Source organism: Euprymna scolopes, chromosome 35 (assembly GCF_053919585.1).
Source record: "Euprymna scolopes isolate OS-2025 chromosome 35, ASM5391958v1, whole genome shotgun sequence".
NCBI lineage: Eukaryota > Metazoa > Mollusca > Cephalopoda > Sepiida > Sepiolidae > Euprymna > Euprymna scolopes.
This window is the reverse complement of record NC_136516.1, coordinates 19,717,729-19,739,920: the sequence shown is the minus strand read 5'-3', so window position 1 is coordinate 19,739,920 and position 22,192 is coordinate 19,717,729. Positions and strand designations below refer to the sequence as shown.

The window sequence follows — 22,192 nt, the reverse complement described above, 5'->3', positions numbered from 1 at the left end:
CCTAAACAATTTTACAAATTCTTCAATGGGATGTGCTCAGGCAAACTTAGTGCATTAGTACATCCTCAATTAAAATACCATTGATTCACTTAATCATCAACAAAATCCCACCTTTTCACTGCAGAGACTTTTAGATGCTGGAAGATTTTCCACACTAATAGCTTCTTTCATCAGACCACACGCATTTATAATTACCTCTTTCCTCCCTGTTTCTCTGACTGTACCAACATGCATAAATTTAAATGTAATATATATATTTTGCAGCTCAACATCCCAACCAAGTTTCTCTCTTCTTATAAATCTGGCCTCTACCACAGTAACCCCTTGACAATATGCGTTGTTAGAATTGAATAAAAGTAAAAAAAAAAAATAATAATAATTTAATGAATTTCCATCAAAGTTCATCAAAAATTAAAAGAAAAAAAGTATTTGTGTGTGTGTTTTTCTCGGATTAAAAAAAAAAAAAATCGTTTTATTCTCACAGGGACAAACTTTACGCAAATCTTTTGCTTGCATCTTTAGTTTCTTGCGATCCTTCAGACTCCCCGCCTTCCTTGAATCTCTTATGCCACTGAAAAACTGATGCTCAGTTCATGCAAGATGGTCCAAAAAAAAAAAAGGAGGATAACTACCTCAGAAAACTCATCCTGAAATGAATTTTCATGCGGTTATGCAAGTTTTAGATTATTTTTTTTGCGTTTCATTTCAGTTGCACTTATTTACGGGTCATCGATGAAACGTACAACAGAAGCCACGCTTTTTTTTTCCAAAAGGACGATGAATTTCGGTCCATCTCAAATCATGTAAACATCACTTTGTGTAATAATTTAAACCTGAATCTACAATTTCAAGTGGAGTTCAAAGTTGAACGTGAGTATCTTTACATCTCGTGTCAGTGTTATATGAGGGACGCTCCAAAGTAATGCCTCCTATTTTTTATTCTGCCTGAATGGATCAGAGGGGCTTACAAATTGCATTGTTATAATGGCTGAACTTATGTATTCCTGACCTGAAAGTTTCATCTCTTCTGTTGTAGTTATTGACAGTGTGAGACTAAGAAAGCAACTCCTGTCATGGACATGCGTCTGAAGCAGATGCGTTACTGAATTCTTCCAAGCAAAAAAGTTGAACCGATTAACATTCACCGGCGCCTGTTGAATGATTACAAAGCTGATGCAGTGGATGTCAGCACAGTTAGGAGATGGGTTCGTCGATTTCGGAGTGGCGACAGAGATATGAGTGACAAAGCACGCTCTGACTGAGGCATCGTTTCTCACTGGCAAAAGTACATCGAAAATGGTGGTGACCATGTAGAAAAGTAGGTTCTGGAACACAAAAGGTCGCTTGTTTTAATGGTACCACTCTCGTCTTTGTAGCTCTTCAACATTTTAGTTTTTTAGTTTAAAAATAGGAGGCCTTACTTTTGGAGCAACTCTTGTATGTTAGGTACATCCTGACATACATGACATACAAAAAAAATGTCCATATCTAGTATGATGTATTCCTGTTTGTTTGTTTGTTTGTTTGCAATTTGGTTAATATATACGAAAGATACAATGTTTCATAAATAGATTTTTATACTGAAAACTACTTTTATCCCTGCATGATCTATAATATAAATCTCATCTGTCTGTTTAAATGTATGTTTGTATGTTTCACAAAAACTTTTGACAGAGGCGATGGATTTTCACAAGATCGGTATCATTTTGAAGCTCGACCCTTTGGATGACAAATATTGAAAAATTGGCTAAAATCATTAATTCCTTCACCCTCAACTGGGCACTTTTCTACAGGGAGGAATTGCTTTTTTTTGCTGATATTTTCGAAAGTCATCGCCTCTTTTAGATTGTCTAGCCTTAATTTAAACCTTTGTCACTTCCAGTTTGGTGATATGCACAACAGCTAACGCATCACGTTTTATTTTTTCACTGTCTTTTCCTCCTTCGCGGTACAGGTTTGAGCCTGCTTACTTTTTTTTTTTTTTTTTTTTTTGCTCAACCAACACCCTTACACACACCTCCACTTTATTTTCTGCCTTTGCGTCACAGATTCGAGCCTGCCTGCTTCCCTATTACAACTTTTTTTTTTTTTTTTTTTTTTTTTAACACACACCTACAAACACCCGGGCAACGCCAGACACTCAGGCTAGTTATATATATAAACTATTTATTCAAAAGGAATCAACATTCAAGAGGTTATTTCATTTGCACATTACATTAAAGAAAATCTGTTTTAATAATGAGCTTTAAATTTTTAAAGGAAATTAGTAATAGGATTGTTTTAAGTCTTCTATTTAGAAATATTATATGAAATTGATTAATCTATTTTTAATTTACATTTAGTTTAATTTGTTTAAAAATTAGTATAACCAACATCAGCTGTGTTTAACAACGGAAATAAGTTTTCATTTAAGCTATGAGATTTTATTTCTCTGTTTGAATTTCATAGATAAAGATGTTTTATGCTTCCAAAAAATCTAAGATATGGTCAACTTTCAAGAAAATCTTAACAACTTAGGATATTTGGAGTATCTTAAATAGTATGTGATTAAACCCTCTACCCAGCAATGGTTTTTACCTGAATATGTGCAACTAGTAATTTTTATGAAATAAAAGATTTCCTGTTAAGATTAGTATCTTTTATAACTTTTATTTTCTGATATTAATGTTTTCTAAGAATATAAAATAATTATGCTATATCATTCAAACACTACCGTGTTTGAATATATGATTACATGGCAGTTTTAGTCATTTAGAACTGCTTTAAAGCGTCACCGCTCATTCATTTTTTGACCAAATTTCAAACAATTATTACAGTTTATAGATCACCTTCTCAGCTATAGTAATTGTCTGTATTTTTGAGATGAGGTGTTTTCATTGGTTGAGATTGTCGGACTGACTTCCTCATCTTGGTTGTTATTGTCACAACGTTTCGACCGTTTTGCCCTCCAGTCTTCATCAGGTGTTTTTTGTATCGAACTGGGGAACCGTTTGTTAGGAGTCTCGAACCCAACCCTTTATTATTATTACGGGGGTACCGTGTTCGAACTCCAGCTAGGCTTTGGGACATAGTTGCTGATTCTTTATTGTGAAAAAAAAATTTAATTTTTATTCAGTAAAACAAAAGTTATGATGAATTTACTGGTGTTCAAAATCGTAAAAAAAACATAAGGTGAGCAACGTTTTTATGACTGGTTTCCATAGCAACCACGTCACTTTAGTGACTACTGTTGCTACTAATTCGAAAAGAGAAGTAACAAATGGAATAGAGAGAATGAAAGGGAGATAATTGGGTGGATTTTATTGAAAGCAGACGAGTGCTGTACATTGTTATTACATCTGTATATGTTTATGGGGGCAAAAAAATAAGACTGAAATTAAACAAAGAACAAGTGAATTTACTGGGATCCTGGAAAAACCATGAATTACAATAGAAAAATGCAAGCATGAAAGGTAGTATGGTTAAGCTTAAACATGGAAAAGTAAAGGACTAGTTGTTAAAACTGGAAAAGAAATGGACAAGATATTCTAGTAAAAAATATAATAAATTTATAACTTAAAATATTGCAGCATTAAGAATTTTAAAATTCAATTTATAACTTTACATAATCAATTTTTAATGCTGCAATATTTTAAGTTATAAATTTATTATATTTTTTTTGCTGGGATATCTTGTCCTTTTCTTTTCCAGTTTTAACTGTAGTTACATCAAGCTTCATAAATACAAGGTGAAATCTAATTGAATAAGCATATTTTCTCAAACATATCATATTTTTAAATAGGTATTAACAATTATTTTTATACCTAAAGACACTGGTGTTTTATGCTTCTGCAGTCATCAGTGTAGGAAGTGATAATTACTGCTGGTCAGGAGATTTAAACCCACTCTCAAAGCCACTCTTGACTTCGTAAGCTAGCATCTTACCTCCCAGTTAACACATGAATGGAAAGAAATCGCGCACTTATAACTGCCATGTTGGCGGGTATTCATAGTAAACTTTCGGAAAATAAGTTATGGCGTAAAACTGAAATAAGTTATTCACTAGATTGCAAACAGTTTTCTACTTGTGTATATCTATAGATAAAACTTTGTTGTTTTTGTTTGTATTTTTTTTTTTTTTATAAAGGTAAAAAAAAATTTATCAATCTAACGACGTTAGGATCATATGAAACATCAACCACCTTTGAGTCGCCAGGTTTTCCAAGCAGCTACGAAGTAAATGGAGAACAATTCCTCTATGAAATTGTAAAACCTGACTTTGTGCAGGAAATGTTGGTCACATTCACGGATTGGATTTTGAGCCCTGAGAGTAAATTGGTTGTAAGTTCTTCATTTTTATATTATGGTTTACTCAGTTTCAATACGTTGGTATGAGAAAATTTATCTGTCATGTAAATGAAAGTTTTTTTTATTCAGTGGGATGTTTAGCAATTCATTAGTAGGCCTATGACAACAGAATATTCTTATTATTGTTCTGACTCTCGAGTATATATCCGACACAGACAACTAAAAACTGCATCACTGTATATAAAAACATAAGATATCAACAGATACACACTCGAGAGTCAAAACAATAAAAAGAATATGCTGTTGTCCTAGCCCTATTCATTAGTTTGCCAATTGTTTGCTATAGAAGAGTTTATGCAGGCATGGCAGAAATGTAAAAGTATTGTTGTTCATTGCAAAGATATGCTTACACGGTAGTTAAAATGGATCATAAAATGGATAAAAGACAGAGATTCTAAAATAAAGATTCTGTTGGGGGGGGGATGCTTTACTTCGGTGTGGAGACTGTAACATGGCAACTGATTATTGGTTATGGGTTAGGGTTGGGGTTATGGTCTTTAGTCATCATATTTATTTGCTTGTTGTTGCTGAGAATTTTCATATTTCAAATTTGAACTCTCATCGTCGAGTTGATCCTCGAGTTGCCTATTGGCCTTGATAAGTGCTAATATAGAGAGAAGAGAAACCGGGTGAGAGAGAGAAGATAAAGAGTGTGAGAGAGAGGCAGAAGAGAAAGTTGTTCCATCCTCTTTCCCAAATTTGAATACTGTGCACGTTTGAACTCTCATCGTCGAGTTGATCCTCGAGTTGCCTATTGGCCTTGATAAGTGCTAATATAGAGAGAAGAGAAACAGGGTGAGAGAGAGAGAGAGAGAAGATAAAGAGTGTGAGAGAGAGGCAGAAGAGAAAGTTGTTCCATCCTCTTTCCCAAATTTGAATACTGTGCACGTTTGAACTCTCATCGTCGAGTTGATCCTCGAGTTGCCTATTGGCCTTGATAAGTGCTAATATAGAGAGAAGAGAAACAGGGTGAGAGAGAGAGAGAGAGAGAAGATAAAGAGTGTGAGAGAGAGGCAGAAGAGAAAGTTGTTCCATCCTCTTTCCCAAATTTGAGTACTTAAATACTTAATTAAATCTAAACAAAGTCTTACTTCATGACGCCATACCTTTTTTTGTTTCTTATTTCAGAAAACTTAATTAATACTATTTTTAAGCCCGGGTTTTGAAATGTACGAATGGAATTTTTAAATTATATTTACTTTCCTTGCCTTATTTTGACTTGTAGTTATCACATTTCATGAGCGATGTTTCTGATGAAGAGGGAAGAATTGCTGTTTTTTTTTGGGGGGGGATCTATCTATCTAAGAATTATTGCTGGCTAGTTTTTACCTTGTAGTATTTTTTATCCACTTACAACAAGTGGCTTCATACCTTGTCTTGAGCGATTTCTATAAAAATAGTTTCTATGAAATATTAATCTGCAATTGCATTTTCCAATCGCAGTGATTTCATTGAATAAATATTTTTTATTTATTATCCAATGAAGCTAAAAAGTGAATCTATAAAATAATTAAATCTAAACAAATCGCTTCCTAACACTCTGGGGCGATATCCACACTATCACACTTTAATATTGTTAGCTAGAAAGCTACTTACGCCTGAAAGTATCCTGTACCTCTATAAGGCCACCATTCGCCCATGTATGGAGTACTGTTGTCACATTTGGGCTGCTGCATCTGCTACTTGTCTCTCACTCCTTGACAAGGTTCAAAAGAGTCGCCAACCTGATAGGTCCTAAACCGTCTAAGCTTCAGCCTCTGTCCCATCGACGAAATGTTGCATCCCTCTGCCTGTTCTACAAGTACTTTAATGGTGAATGCTCTGACAAACTACAAGCACTTGTACCCCCTCGATGTGAATACCCCGGACAAACCTGACAAGCAGCTAAATCCCACCCCTTCACAGTAGAGATCCCTGGGTGTAAGAAAGCTTTCTACTCCAATAGTTTCTTCCCCAGAACTGCTAGACTTTGGATTCCCTTCAGAGATTCTGCTTTCCTGCTTCAACTGTACTGATATGCAGAAGTTCAAGTGTAATGTGAACAAACATCTTGCTACTCATCTCCCTTCATAATGCCCCTGCAACTTATGTCCCTGATAGTAGCCCCCTACTTCAAAGTTGCACTGTGTCTTGTTTGGGCTGAAAATTGAATTTAAAAAAAAAACTGTATACAAAGCCTTACTATGTTATGCCATGACACAGTTTGTTGTACAATGGATACCATAAGTGCTCATCTGTGCTATAATCTCTGCCCCACCCTTCGCCAATCTTTCACGATAAACACTCGTCTGGCTGAAACCGCTGTCAATAATTTTCCCCACTCTTTTATCTGTGCCTAAATAAAAACATAGATTCCATGAACAAAGCTTTTTTCTTAGAAGTGCACGCCTGTGAAACTCTCTTCTGTTTGCCTGTTTCCTACCTGACTACAACTTGGATGTCTTCAAGTCCAACATAAACAAATTCCTGATAAACCACCTCTTTAAGTAAGACACTTTATCAAATCTCCAATACTAACGATTACTACAATACTATCTCATTGATTACTGTACACTCAATAACCCTGATTCCCGTTGTGTAATGGGGTACCAACATCATACAGTGATATCTACTGGTGATGGAAGGTTCATACTGATGTGCATACGTGTCACTAAAATGTCTATGGTGGTTCTTCACTATCTGAACCATAAGTTATGTTGTTGTGGTCTATTTATGTTCCAATGCTATGATCGTCTAAATGTTCGTGTGTGTGTGTGTGTGATACATGTATTTTGGACATACTTTATTTTCATGCGTCGTTGATCTTGGTCCACCTGGAATCCATTTTGTCCTTGGAGGGGAAGCTGGAACCTGTTTGAATGAATACGCATTCACTCCAAAAACGCTGTATTTGTATTGTATTTTATATAATTTTTATTCACTTTCCAGGTGTCGATAGCAGAAGAATGGAAAGTGCATATCTTTGCTTGTGGGATTAATTCTAGGTCTCCATTCTAAGACATGTCAGCTCCCTCCCCGGTGAAGGGAGAGAGAGGACCTGTTAAACTGTCAACCCTGTTCAGCTCAACGTTCAAATTCCAACTCTCATTATTCTTCTCGGCTAACTAGAACGACGTAACATAGACATATTTCCATCAGCTGATCAGATACTTCCGGTAAACTTGTCTATGATATGATTTTGTTATATTTTGACAGTTTTTGCCAACATTCTTCATATTCATCTCTTGTTTATCTCTCCAGATAGATAGATAGATAGATAGATCAAGATGGATAGATATAGAAATAGCTAGATATCTAGATTGATAGATATATTGATAATACAAATAGATAAATAGATAGATCAACAGACAGATAAGTAACTTACAAATACTTTCTTGTGTTTGACCTACTACATAACACCTTGACCTACTTGCCAATTTTAGAGATTTGATTTGTCTAACGCAAATCACTAAGAATAATGCTCATATCATTTTCATAAAGACTTTTTTACATTAATGGGATTTTTCTGGATTTTTGAGATGAGGATTGGTTATTCGTTTTATTTGGATTCTTCAGACTACTGTTCTCATCTTCAATGTCATTTTCACAATGTTTCGGTCGATGTAACCTCCAACCTTCTTCAGATATATCTTGTCGAACTTGGGAATGTTTCTGCGAGGACCCGTGACGAGTGGTTAGAAAAATCAATTGTAAAAAAAAAAAAGTGACCTTCCCCTTGAAGGTTGAAGGTTCAATCCTCAGTTATTACTTAGGGCTTCTATCCAGTCATGACTGATGGAACAAGAGCATGCTACCCCGCTCCCTCCTGAAATAAATAAGGGGTTCCGCTTAAAATTCTGTTCAAATTCCCGAGTTCGACAGAAACATTTTCACAATGTTTCTGTCAATTTAACCTCTGACCTTGAACTTGGGAATTTTTCTGTCAAATTCTGGAAATCTGTACAAAATTTTAAATGAAACCCTTTATTTAATCCACGGGGGTAGCATGCTCTTCTTCTGATAGACATGACTGCATAGAATTCCTAAGCAAATCACAATAATACATAAGAAAAAACATGTTAGCTTAGCAGGTACGCATATATTGATGACAGGTGAGAAGAAATATGGTCAGTCTATCTGCATTGACATGGCTGAAAGTCGTGCATGGGCAGAAGTTTTCAAATTGACTGGCGTATTTTTACATGAGCTTGGAGATGCCTGTTTTTTCTAACCGACTCACAATTTATTGCTACACATTATTATCTGTTTATGTTGGACTTGAAGACATCCAAGTTGTAGTCAGGTGAGAAACTTCTTCAGGTGTATCTTGTTGAACTCGGAGCCATTTATTTAACCCACGGGGGTAGCATGCTCTTGTTCTGTCAAATACAAAGTCCTAAGCAAATCACATTAATACATAAGAAAAAACATGTCAGTTGGCTTAGCAGGTGCGCATATGTTGATGAGAGGTGAGAAGAAAATATGTGTACGTGCTATCATCAACAATGAAATGTGATAAGAAACATGGTCAATCTGTCTACAGTGGCATGGCTGAAAGTCGAACATTGGCAGAAGTGTTCAAACTGACTAGTGTATTTCTTTGTGATCTTGGAGATGCCTGTTTTTGCTAACCGAATCACAATTTATTACTGTACATTATTATCTGTAGGGTGGATACGCCAGGACAGTAATTGAGTCCAAGTTGGTCTCTTTGGAATTGTAACCCATGTTTAATTTCTGAAGAGTTTCCGATGAGTAGCTAATCTGTACAAGTTCTGGAAAGGAAAAGCGTTTTCAGTGGGTAGTTGATCTGTACAAGACACAAAAAATTATGTGCAGAAATTCTAAAAATTTTTTAATTTATTCTAATTTCGCCTTAACCCCTAAGTATGTAATAATGTTTCCACCTGAAATGCATTGGTTTAAAAGATTACCAATGTAAACAAGCACCTCTTTTCTTATTTCAGGTCTACACATTCACTACCCCTATGATCTTTCTAGGCAATTCTTCTCGACCCGTCTTTGCTAGCAGTGAATCATTTCAGTTGGTCTTCAGCACTGGAACGAAATCAAATGTCTACAAACCAGTTATTGTACGAGGATTCAAAGCCGTCATAAAAATCAAAAGTAGGATTTCCTCTCTTTCAATTAACTCTTTTTCGTTATAATATTGCAGAATAACAAATATCTAATACATAAAGTAAAGCTAGTCTTATTATCATTCCTTTTTCATCAGTAACTTTCTCTAACTAAAAATATTTTGTTATTTTTATAACCATTGATTATTGTATTTCATTTGTTTGTTTATATTTTATTTATAACTAGCAGGGGGTGTTCATGCACTTAAATATACTTTAATCCATGGTGATTTTATCTTTATTATTACAAAGCCAATTCTCTATTGAATATTTTATATTTATACTAGCGGGGGTACCAGGAGTTGCCCGGGTGTTTCGAGGTGTGTGTGCTCTTAAATCAAAAAGAAACACCGGGGGGGGGGAGTTTTGGTAATTACGGTAGAATTGAACCCGAAGCCCTGAGGCGAAATCGGAAAATAAAATGTGAAAAAAACATGACACGTTAACCGTTCGGCCAGCAAGAATGAGTTACTGAAAGAAGTTTGAATTTGTTTAATTAAGAAGAGAATTGACAGGTGCCCACACTAAATGACGTCAAGTGGAAGTTGTAGAGTTAACATTTTGTGCGAACGTTACGACGACGACAACATAAGCAATAGCTATTCAGCAGTTAACATTTTCTGCGGGACAGTTTTTAATGAAGTCAATAACCCGGTTTGTTTATTTTTATTTAACTTTGGGGAAAAACAGCTCCCCGTTTATTAGGGGAGTGTCTCATCTCGAAATGAAAGCAGCCGTCTGAAGCTGACATTGACCAAATGTTACATCGCTCTCTAGAGACCACGGGCCAGTGATTTAATTCGAGTTTCGCTTTTTTTTTTTACACCGAAAACGAAAGCAAACATGTAGCAATCTCAAAATGTTTCAAAGTTAGACAAATTAAATAGACAGGCGCCCCCCCTCCCCCGTAGTTAAGTCAGAGATATTATCATTTAGGCAGCATATAAAAAGTTTTAAAAATGAGCAACGGCCTCGAGAAGCCGCCGAAAAAAATCCTTTCTTGGACATACACAAAAAGCGAACATACATACACACATTTTCGCTTTTATATATATAGATATATACATACATATATAGATATACACTAGCCCCGCATTGCCCCAGTGTTTGGAGGTGTGTGTTGAGCAAAAAAGATAAAATTGGTAGTAAGCAGGCAGGCTTGAACTCCATACCACACAGGAGGAAAAGAATGTGGAAAAAAAAAAAGTGACGTTGCGTCCATCGCCAAACCGGAAGTGGCGAAGGTTTAATTACACGAAATTAAGCCACAGCAACGCGTGGCAGGGTACAGCTAGTATATATATATGTATATATATATATATATATATATATATATATATGTATATGTAATGTTTTAAAATAATAAAACACATATTTGCTCTGCAATAGTATTGAGCACTCTCTTCAGGTTTTTACTAATTACCAGTTTTACCAAATATTATACTAGCATAGGTGCCCGACGTTGCCTGGATGTTTGGAGGTGTGTGTTGAGCAAAAAAAAAAAATGGTAGTAAGCAGGCAGGCTTGAACTTGTACCACACAGGAGGAAAAGAATGTGAAAAAAAAAAAGTGATGTTGCGTCCATCGCCAAACCGGAAATGGCAAAGGTTTAAATTAAGGCTAGTCGATCGAAAAGAGGAGGTGACTTTTGAAAACCTCGGCAAAAAATGCGACCCCCTCCCTGTAGAAAAGTGCCCAGTTGAGGGTGAAGGAATTAATGTTTTTAGCCAATTTTTCTATATTTGTCGTCTGAAGGGTCACGCTTCAAAACGATGCCGATCTCATGAAAATCCGTTGCCTCTGTCAAGTTTTAGACAGATATGATGATTGCATATGATGATTGCAACGTCTTGTCAGACGAGTGCCACTCCCTCAGACACTGAAAGTTCATGAGCCCGAAAAAGACATATAGTCCTGCCAGCGAATTCACATACTCAAGCAGACATGACACTAAAGACGGCCATTGTTATACATACATATATATACACGCATGCACACATACATATGTACACATATCGCACACATATATACATGCGTACATGCACAATACGCACATATACATACACACACACATGCAAACATAAACAAGACGGTCATTGGTATACATACATATAAATATATACATGTATACATACATACATACATACATGTCTATAAGCATACGCTCATATATACCCATATACATACACAATGCATAATACACAAACATACATATACGTACCCACATGCATACATACTCATATACATACATATACATCCACATATACAAATACATATACTTACACATATGCATACATACACTTACCTACATATACATACATATCCATATACATGCATTCATACATACACACATGCATACATACACATACAGGCAATATACACACATACATGCATACAAACATATATAAATGTATATATATACGCACACAAACATATATACACATAGATATAAATACATATAAACTCACATGTACATATATAAATATACACACACACATACATAAATATACATACACATATACATACATAAATACATAAATACATATAATAATGGCAGATTAATTGTTACATGCATCCAGCATTACAGGCGTACACACGTCACAGCTTTTTTATCGCCGCAGGACTTTTTTTTTCTTTTTTCTTTTAATAGACAAATGCCTGAGGGAGTATCTATGCAAAGATGATGTTACAGAGTTTTAGCTTTGTACGACAGCTAAATCTCTCTCTTGGTTCAAAATGTTGACATCCAGCAACAAGCAAGAGCAAGATAGCCAGCAACAAGTAAAACTGCAGACCAGCTTAATGCGGGTACTGGTCTCCCGCTTTGTTGTTGTTGTTTTTTTTTTAAATAAAAAGTTTGGTTGAAACAAACACTTTTGGAATAGTAACTGACGATGATATAAACAAATGCACACATTTTTTCACAAATAAACTCAGCGACGAAGAGTCAAATGTAAACACAGTCCAACCGACATATATTAAAGACAGATATACAAACATACATACATACAGACAGACAGACAGGTGAGATTTATATTATAGATTGCCTTAAAAAGTATTTTGTAAGACGTGAAACTACAAGATTCATTAATCTGTGATCCAATTTATCTCATTATTCTGCTAATCATTCTGATATATATATCTTAGTGAGTTAGAAGAAAGCGAATTCAATTCTATAAGAGGAAACTTAATGGGATAATATAAAGCTCAACAAGTTTCATTGGAGCTTATATAGGAAACCAATAAGAGTGGAAAATGAAGTCACAAAAACTATATATTGGTAAATATAGAATGGTTCATTTATTCAATAAAGGTCAAAACATTTAGTTGGGGGATAGAGGAGACTGTATGCCAAGGCATTTTGAAGCCTAATGCTTCTCATCAGAAGAGGCTAGGTAACATAACAATATTTCGTTCCTAATGAATCCCACGCTAGACATCGCATCCCCTTTAACCTAGCATCTTCTCTACTCTTCTGATGAGAAGCATTAGGCTTCGAAATGCCTTGGCATAAAGAGTCCCTTCTATACTCCAACTAAATGTGTATACCCTTATTAAATAAATGAACCATTCTATATTTACTAATATATAGTTTTTGTGACTTCATTTTCCACTCTTATTGCTTTCCTATATATAAATTAGTCATCCACATACAGTACTGTTTTGCTGTTTCACAGCTCATCAGTGCGGCTAGACAGGCAACGACCTCAAGCCAAATCGAAACATGATTAGTTTTTTTTTTGAAAAAGAAATCCAGCAGAGTGCTCAATTAAAAGGAAAATCCGAAAAATAAGAGCCTATTTATATTTTGTGTCCAGAAAGTTGTTAGATGAAACAAATCATTAGTACCGTCGTTTTTTCATCTAACAGCTTTCTGTACACAAAATACTATATAGCACTGATTTCGAACTTGGCGAATCTTTCTGGCAAACTCCTGAATTTTTCTGTCTAACTCAGGAATCTGCACAGAATTTCAAATATAACCTTTTAAGTTTGTGGGAGTAGCATGCTAATGCTTCATCAGTAATTCGAAATTGTATTTATTTAGGACTTCTATCCAGGCATGGCTGATGGAACAATGGCGTGCTGGATTAAAATAAAGGGCTCCGTTTGAAATTCTGTGCAGATTCTAGAGTGCAAGAGAAATGTTCCCAATTTTGACAAGATATTCCTTAAGAAGACCGAAAGTTATATCAACTGAAACGTTGTGCAAATAATACTACTCAACTGAATTCCAATCTATAGTTTCTCCTTGGCAAACTTTCACAAAGTAAACTTGACTAACTACAACCCCCTATATATTTCCCATACTCTCTGTGTCTAAATCTAAACGCAGATTCCATGAACAACGCTTTTTTTTCCTCTAGAACTGTCCACCTGTAGAACACTGTTCTGCTGGCCTGCTCCCCAAATCCTTCAAATCCAATGTAAATAAGTTCTTGTTGAATGATAAATAATCAAGTTCTACTCAATTTACACCAATAATGATAATTACACTACCACCTTGCATTCATTAATCCTTATCCTCGAGTGGCCTTTGGGCCTTCATAAATGGTGACTCCCGAGTAAACAAAAAAAACACACACACACACACACACAAAATAACAACTGTACTTCGAAGAATCCAAATATGAAAAATTCTCACATTTCAAGTCACTATGACCAAATAAAATATTCGTTGATTTCTTTTTTTTTTTTAAATTTCCAAGTTACCTAAAAATAGCAAAATTTACTTTATATTTTCAGCAATGATTTAGTACGGTTAACAGCTGAAAAATTGAAAATAAGCAAAATATAAAATGAATAATTTCTACCAAATACATTAAAATCTCACTTTCTACCGAAGTATCTAGTTTTAATCTTCTGAAACTGTAAGTTTTGTTATTTCAAAATTTGTTTTGATACTTTCACTTAGCAATCAAAAATGGGAGTCCATTTTTTTTTTCTTATTCAAGATGGTTGCTAATTTCACAAAAGGTAATAAAAGAAATCAACAAGTGAAACATGTATGGTCCCCCGTGAGTGCACAGTGAACGAGGCATAAAAAAAAATGACTAAGTTCAGCATTTGTCTCCACCCACCCACCCACCTCCATTTAGCCCCAAAAGTCTCCACATCCGTCAAATTCTGGTGAAAATGAACAAACGGTGCAGTTTTAGGCCTTAGCATATGTAAATTTGAGTTCTGCACTATGCAAAAAAAAAAAAATTGACAAAGTCCACTATTTATCCCCAAAAGTCTCCAAGGCCTTAACATATTTAAATTTGAGTTAAGCACCATGCAAAACTGCTAAATAGACATCCACAGAAAATTTTGGACAAATATGGTAAAATAGTCCCCAAAATGGAGTGTTTTTATTGATCCTAAAAGAGCCTCTAGGGCACATCCAAGAGTTATCGCAAAGTATACACAAACAAAATTATATAGAAATCAGTTAGTTACAATTTTTCAGAAAGTTTTATAAAAATCCAAGGCATCAATTTTTTTTTAATAAGCACAAAAGTATCAATTTTAGCCATTTTAGCCTAAAAGGCACCCCTAGGGATGGGGGGGGGGGAACTGGAGTTTTCTTCGGAAAATCCGTTCTGTTACTTTTTTACTCCTATCATGTTTAATGTTTGTGCAAAATTTCAAAAAATTCCAAGGCGTTGTTATTGAGAAACGTGCAGACAGATGAACGGACAAGGGTGAATTTACAGGTCCACCCTCCTTTTGTCCAAAAAGCTTATGGTATCTTTAACCTTAAGTCAAGAGATAGTTGTTAGTCGGATTAGAGTAAGTCTTTTTGGGAGGAGAGATGGTTGTTAATTTCCGGTTTAAGAGATAGTAAAAAAAAACACGGGAGTGAAACAGGGATGTGTCATTGCCCCAACCCTGTTCTCCATCTTCATTACTGCTATCCTCCATCTCACGGACAAACATCTTCCCCATGGAGTTCGGATTATGTACAGAACTAACGGGCGACTTTTTAACATCAACAGATTTAGGGCCAAAGGTCGAACGAACACCATATCCATTATGGAGCTACAGTATGCAGACGATAACGCCCTTGTAGCCCTCTGGTTGCCTTCACGAGGGCGTACAAACAGCTAGGACTAACAATTAATATAAAAAAAAACCAAATCCTCCATCAATCACCACCAAACAGTACTCCAGTCTCACCCCCAAACATCTTAATCGACAACGCTAGACTGGAAAATGTGGACCACTTCCCATACCTAGGCAGCATCCTATCATCAAAAGCCAACATAGATGATGAAATACAACACCGTCTCAGCTGTGCCAGTGGGGCTTTCTCAAGGCTAAGGAAGAGAGTATTTGAGAACCGTGACCTTCTGGCAAAGACCAAAATCATGGTATATAAAGCTGTCTTGCTGCCCACTCTTCTCTATGGATCGGAGACCTGGACCACATACAGGAGGCACGTAAAAACCCTGGAGACGTACCACCAAAGATGCCTCCGAAAAATCCTCAGAATTAGTTGGAAGGACCGACGCACCAACACCAGCGTCCTGAGTGAGGCTGACATTCCCACTATCACCGCTACTGTTGCTCAACGCCAGCTCAGATGGACTGGTCATGTTGTCCGAATGCCGGATCTCCGCCTCCCAAAACAGATTTTCTACTCTCAGCTTGTTGAGGGAAAGCGTGCCCTGGGTGGCCAAAAGATGAGGTATAAGGACAACATCAAAGCAAATCTAAAGCGGTTTCACATGGACCTTGAGACATGGGAGGACGTGGCTGGGAGCAGGTTGGCATAGAGGAGCGCTGTCCACAAAGGTGCTGCGCTTTATAGTAGTGACCTAAATCAAGCTGCTGAGGATAAACGCAAGCACAGAAAGGACAGATTATCAACCAGACACACCCAACCCCACCCCACCACCACTACCTTTATCTGCCCAAATTGCACAAGAAAAATTGGGTCTAGGATTGGGCTCTATGCTCACCTGAGGACCCACAGAAACCACAACGGAGGACAGTCTTACTCGGACACGAGTGACCGCTGATGATGAAGAGATAGTAAAAAAAGAAAAAAGCTTACAGTCCTGCTAACACTAATGTTCTTTTCTCTTAATTTAAAAAAAAAATGTATTTTTAAAATTACAATTTTTTATTTTTTTTTATTTTATTTATTTATTTTTTGTTTTTTTAGAAATTTTTTTTAATAAAATTTTTTTTTAATGTTTTCATAAAAACTTTTTAATTTTTTTTTTTTTTTTACATTAACGAAAAACATCAACTTTGATTCACTCTCAGAAACGAAAGTAATAAAACACATTTTGAAAAAACAGCATTCACAGTTTCATAACTTTAAAACTATATAGTTTGGTATAAAAATAAATTTGAATGTATTTCACAAATTTATTTGTTGCACATTTCCATTTCTCAGCTGGTTAACTATACTGCCAAATTTCCGATTCTGTCTTGAAATATTTTGTACCAGAAGTGAAAAGTCTTTTCTTGTATTAAAAAAAAAAAAAATTTTCTTTGTAGGAAATCCTCAGCCTCCAAATCTAATTCCAATTCCTAAAACAAGTAAGTTTAAATAAATCTTTTTATTTATAAGAGGTTAATATAGTTTGCTTGAAGCATTGCTTAGTGTGTATATATTACACCTCTGCACATGCACACACACTCACTTTGTGTGTGTGTATATATATATATATATATATATATATATATATATATATATATATGAAGTTTCATATTGTATTATATTTTTAGGAAAATTTTTAACTTCAATTCAAATGTGGTTTTAACTAAAGTCCTACACATAACTGAAGAAGGGTATTTTCCTGAAATATCATACACTGACCCAAATAAAAACACAATACACTGTTAAAAGCATAAAAAATACATATATATAGTATTAATAAAGAATGAATGTGCATAGCTTATTCCATTATATATCTTAATTTGCTTTAGTTTGAGTTGATCTCTACACACACACACAAGCTCTCTCTCTCTCTCTCTCTCTCTCTATATGTATATATATATATATAGAGAGAGAGAGAGCGAGAAAGAGATAAATATCTCACTAACACCTTCAAGATTAAAATAATTTTTTTGTTAGAAATTATTTCTAGCACTTTTTTTTTTGTTTATAGAAAAGAACAATCTTTTGTAGCAGAACAACCTTCTGTTTTTTTTTTTTTTTTTTTTTTTGATGAACGCAATTAAAAACCAACAAGTTATTGCATTCAAAAACAAATTATATTCAATTATAATTACAAATACAATAAAAGGTAATATTTATGTCAGTTTGAAGATTGGCAGTTTCTTTTATCGTTTTTTTTTTTTTTTTTTGTTGAAGAAAATTAAGTAACAGAGGTGAGGAGAAGTGTTTTCATTCCTTTCAGTAAATTCTTATTGAGCTCTTCTCGTTCTTTCAGTAAGTTCTTGTTGTCTCAAACCTCAAAGAAAATGATGACTACAACAATTGCTCCTGATAATAATCAGATGCACCGATAGAAAGCACTAAAGTAAAATATGGTTGAACAACAACATGCCAGCCGAAATAAAAAAGATCACTCACCAAATGAAAAAGATATCCAGAAAAAAAAAAATGACTGTCGCGTTCAATCAAACGTGCTTGAATATATATATATATATATATATGGATTCAATGTGAAGAATATGGGACTTTCCAATATTGTCTAATGGAATGCATAATTTGACCCAGAAATATATGAGCAGATATCTGTCAAAGTGTAGAAACAAAAGGCAAAAGAAATATTAAGCATTTCAATATATGCTTTTATGCAATATATGTTTGATTTTCTTTACTTTATTACTCCGAGTAATAACTTATGTAAATATATAAAAGAAATTTATAGAAGGCAATACAATGCATTGGTGTCATGGGTAAAACTGGAGCAAATTAACATTGAAACAATCGATGCAAGTTCACCCTTTATTAACGCAATATATATATGTTTATTATTTTTTATACTTTTAATATTGCATGCTCTTACTTGGAAGTTCCATATATGATATTTCAGGAAAATTTCCTTCTTCAAATATGTGTTCGAATGCACGTTTTCATTAAAGCACATATTTGAAGAAGGAAGATATTCCTGAAATATCATGATACAAGGGAAGTAACTTTTATTTTTATTTTTCACAAGTTATTTCCCCTATGCCCACTCTGTGTGGGTCCAGAAAGAGGAATGGGCTGGACAACGTTGTTTAGTCTATCATTTGTTTCCTTCCTCTTTATTTCTCAGCATAACACCATGGGATCAACTTAGTGATAACCATTTCCCTACATTAATGTTGGCCATTCATGACTGAAACTTGGTGGACAAATAAGACATAAATTGTAGTTTATTTGTACAAAATATGGTTGGATTTCAGAAAGGATTGTAAATTTTACTAATGATTCCATGAACGGCATTATCGGGAGAAAGGACTTACTCTGATAAAAAAAAAAAATTAGTTTTGTTGAATTGGTGGGGGAGTAACTAATCTACTTTTTTTTAATGGAAATAGTTCGAGATAAGGTATGAAACCACTTGATGTAATAATGAAAATGAAAGATGATTATCGCAAAGACAGGAGATGCAGATTTATTTTATTATATACCTTGATTAAGACAAAGGGGAAAACAGTGAGCAGGAAATAGTTCCGCAATCGTGCAGTCGTTGGAAAGAAACTATTAAAACAAGCTGGAACAAAAGAAGAGCGTATTTCATCATGGTATTTATAAAAAAAAAAAGACTGAGACTAGAAACATCACGTCTGTGAGAGAGAGAGGTTGCAGTGAAGAAGAAAGGAGGGGAGCTATTCAAATTGCGGATATGTTTCTGAATCATCAAATGGGAAAGAGATTGACCAGCCGAAATATGACAACAGTACTCCATACATGGTCTGATAGTAGATTTGCAGGGACAGAGGAAAGCCTGTTTGGAGTGATAGCGAGAACCGGTTTTACGAGAATCAGAAAGAGCAATGGATCTAATATATAAACTGCAAGAAAGATTTGATGAGAAAAAAAAAAGTTTTATCGTCAATTTCTCATTGAGAACAGTGCGATAATTATTGATTACCGATATGCAATCACAAAAGAATATTTCTGCAGAAACTAATTGCAATGTATTTTTTTATTATTGGAATCCTTTGAGATGAGTAATTTGTATATTTTTTATTTGTGGAGTATTATCTTAATCTTTATAGTTGTTGTTTCATGACGTTTTGAATCCTACCCAAAGCCGACCAGAGGATTAGTTGACCAAAATTTGATGAGACGACAACAACTATAGAATGATTACTGAAGATACAGCTAAGAGACTAAGCATTCCTATCTTGTCGCGGTTAACCGCCTAATGAAGGCCAGAGGATGAGTTGGCCAAAACGTCGTGAAACAACAACTATAAAGATGAGGATAACTGTCTGCAAGTGAATAAATAAAAACTAACTGCAGTGGTTGGAGAAAAAAAAACAAAAAAACAGAACACTCTTTGTTATTTCCTTTATGATATGACTGAAGAGTTCTATAATAAAAAGAGATAACTTAGAAGTGGCAAGGGAGATAACTTATAACATTATTCCTATATTGAGATGAAAGAAACTTACGACTGAGAAAAAAAATTATTGGATGAAAGAGGAGTTTGGGATGCATTATGGGTAATAAATGAGGGGTTCAAAAGCATTAATCAATATTTATTACAGGTGGGGAGATGTCTATTACTAACTTGATCCTATGCCATTAACATTGTTTTTACAATTTCTGAATTTTTGAAATGAGGATTCTTCGTATTGTTTCGATTCTTCAGGCTACTGTTCTCATTATTTTATTTATTTATTTTTTTAATCCTTTTAGATGAGGCTTCATAGTTTGTGCATTCATTCATCCAGATAAGAACATAAAAATTAGATTTATAGCACCATAAAATCCTGGTACAGCACAATCACGTTGACACATCGGTTCTCGGCAGATCACCAAAATTAAGCAACGTTGAGTCTGGCCAGTACTAGATGGGTGACCATTTGTGAAGGCTAGGCGCTATATGTACCTTCTGGGAAGGTTGGGCGTGGGGCCAGCACCCTCACCCCGTAAAAAGAACTCAGTCGTTACAAAAGCATCTACAAAGTTGTAGATGGCCTATGCCCCTTAGAGGCTCAAGGATATGGATGGATGGATCATAAAATCCAATCTGTGACGCAATAGATAGGCATTGAGTTTCTATGGTTCCAGATGAGCATTGCCTGCAGATAGTGGTTTCAATCCTACTCAAGCAGGCCAGATGATCAGTTGGCGAAAAGACTCGGCATTCCTATCTTGTTGCGGTTAATCACCTGAAGAAGGCCAGAGGATGAGTTCGCTGAAACGTAGGGAAACAACAACAACAACTATCAGGATGAGGATAAAAATCTACAAAAAGAATGAATGCACATTCTCATCTCTAGTGCTATTTTCACGATGTTTCAGTCAATGTAATCTCCTTCTTCAGGTGTAACTTGCCAAACTCTGGAATCTTTCTGTCAAACTTGGAACTCCACATGGAATTCTGAACAGAACCCTTTATTTAATCCACAGGGGTAGTATGCTGTTGTTCTATCAGCCATGACTGGGTAGAAGTTTTAAGTAATTCGCAATTTTATTTTAGAGTGTCGCCTGCACTTAGGATTGAACCTTCAACCTCCAGAAAAGAGCAACTGACAACTGAATTTTACCAAATACTCTATCCATTAGAATTTTTCTCCAATCATGGATGATGGAACTCCTTGGATTAAATTCAAAATTATGTGCAGGTTTCAGAGTTGGACAAGATATACCTGAAGAAGGTCAGAGATTATATCAACTGAAACGTGAAAATAACACTTGAGAACGGTAGTCCGAAGAATCCAAATAATACGAATAATCTTTGGTGATTTTATAGAATAGGTAAAAAAATGTTACCAAAGGCAAGATAAATTACTCTTCTATCTACCCAGATAAAAAATTTTTTGTATTTTAGCTTGTTATAAAGTTTTTTGGGTTTTTTTTTTTTTTTACTTAAAAATAGGTGTATGAAGCTTTTTCGGTTAAAATGAAAAACAAAATACTAGTTTTGTTAGTCATAAGTAAACCTCGATAATCGCTCAAAATCAAAAATTAAATTAAATACTGAAATAAACATATCCAATATCGAAATGTAATGCTCGATCAAAAAAAAATATCGAAAATGCATGTATTGTCCAGGAAAACAATTTGAAATAATCCAAATTAATTTTACAATTTTTCTTTTTTTATTTCTTTTTTTATTTCCATAGTGTGTGGGAGAAATGTTATTCGGAAGGATTATGGAGGTCTTATAGACTTCCGTCCATACACAACAAGTATCTACGATTGTGTGTGGGTGATTTTAATTCACCCGAGGTATAATATGGTAGCAATCCAGTTACAAGACTTTACTGCAAGATCAAGTAAGTATTTAAAAGCATATCTATAACAGTGTTTTAAAAATTATGAGATAAGGATTGTTTTTTGTATTATTTGGGTTATTCGGACTACTGTTCTCATCTTTAGAGTCATTCTCACAACGTTTCGGCTAATGTAATCTCTAATCTCCTTCACATGTATTTTGTCAAAGTTGGGATTTTTTTTTTTTTTTTTTTTTTTTTTTTTTTTGTGGCGTGATGGATAAAATACTAAATAAAATTCAGTTCTAAGTGACACTCTTTTGGAGGTTGAAGGTTCAATCTTCACTGCAGGCAATACTAAGAATACATCCCCCCTCCCTTGA

General features: G+C 34.9%; 1 protein-coding gene across 2 annotated transcripts in view; it reads left to right on the top strand.

Moving 5' to 3' along the window:
• The window catches only part of LOC145259720 (uncharacterized), a 116,322-nt gene that overhangs the window by 56,213 nt on the left and 37,917 nt on the right, over positions 1-22,192 (top strand). The window contains exons 5-9 of one of the 2 annotated variants that reach the window (XM_080117405.1): positions 710-870; positions 4,127-4,320; positions 9,294-9,453; positions 16,959-17,000; positions 21,720-21,872. In XM_080117405.1, coding sequence (XP_079973531.1) covers positions 710-870; positions 4,127-4,320; positions 9,294-9,453; positions 16,959-17,000; positions 21,720-21,872 — 710 coding nt within the window. The remainder of the gene's footprint in view (positions 1-709; positions 871-4,126; positions 4,321-9,293; positions 9,454-16,958; positions 17,001-21,719; positions 21,873-22,192) is intronic. The other variant, XM_080117407.1, reaches the window with a different exon arrangement.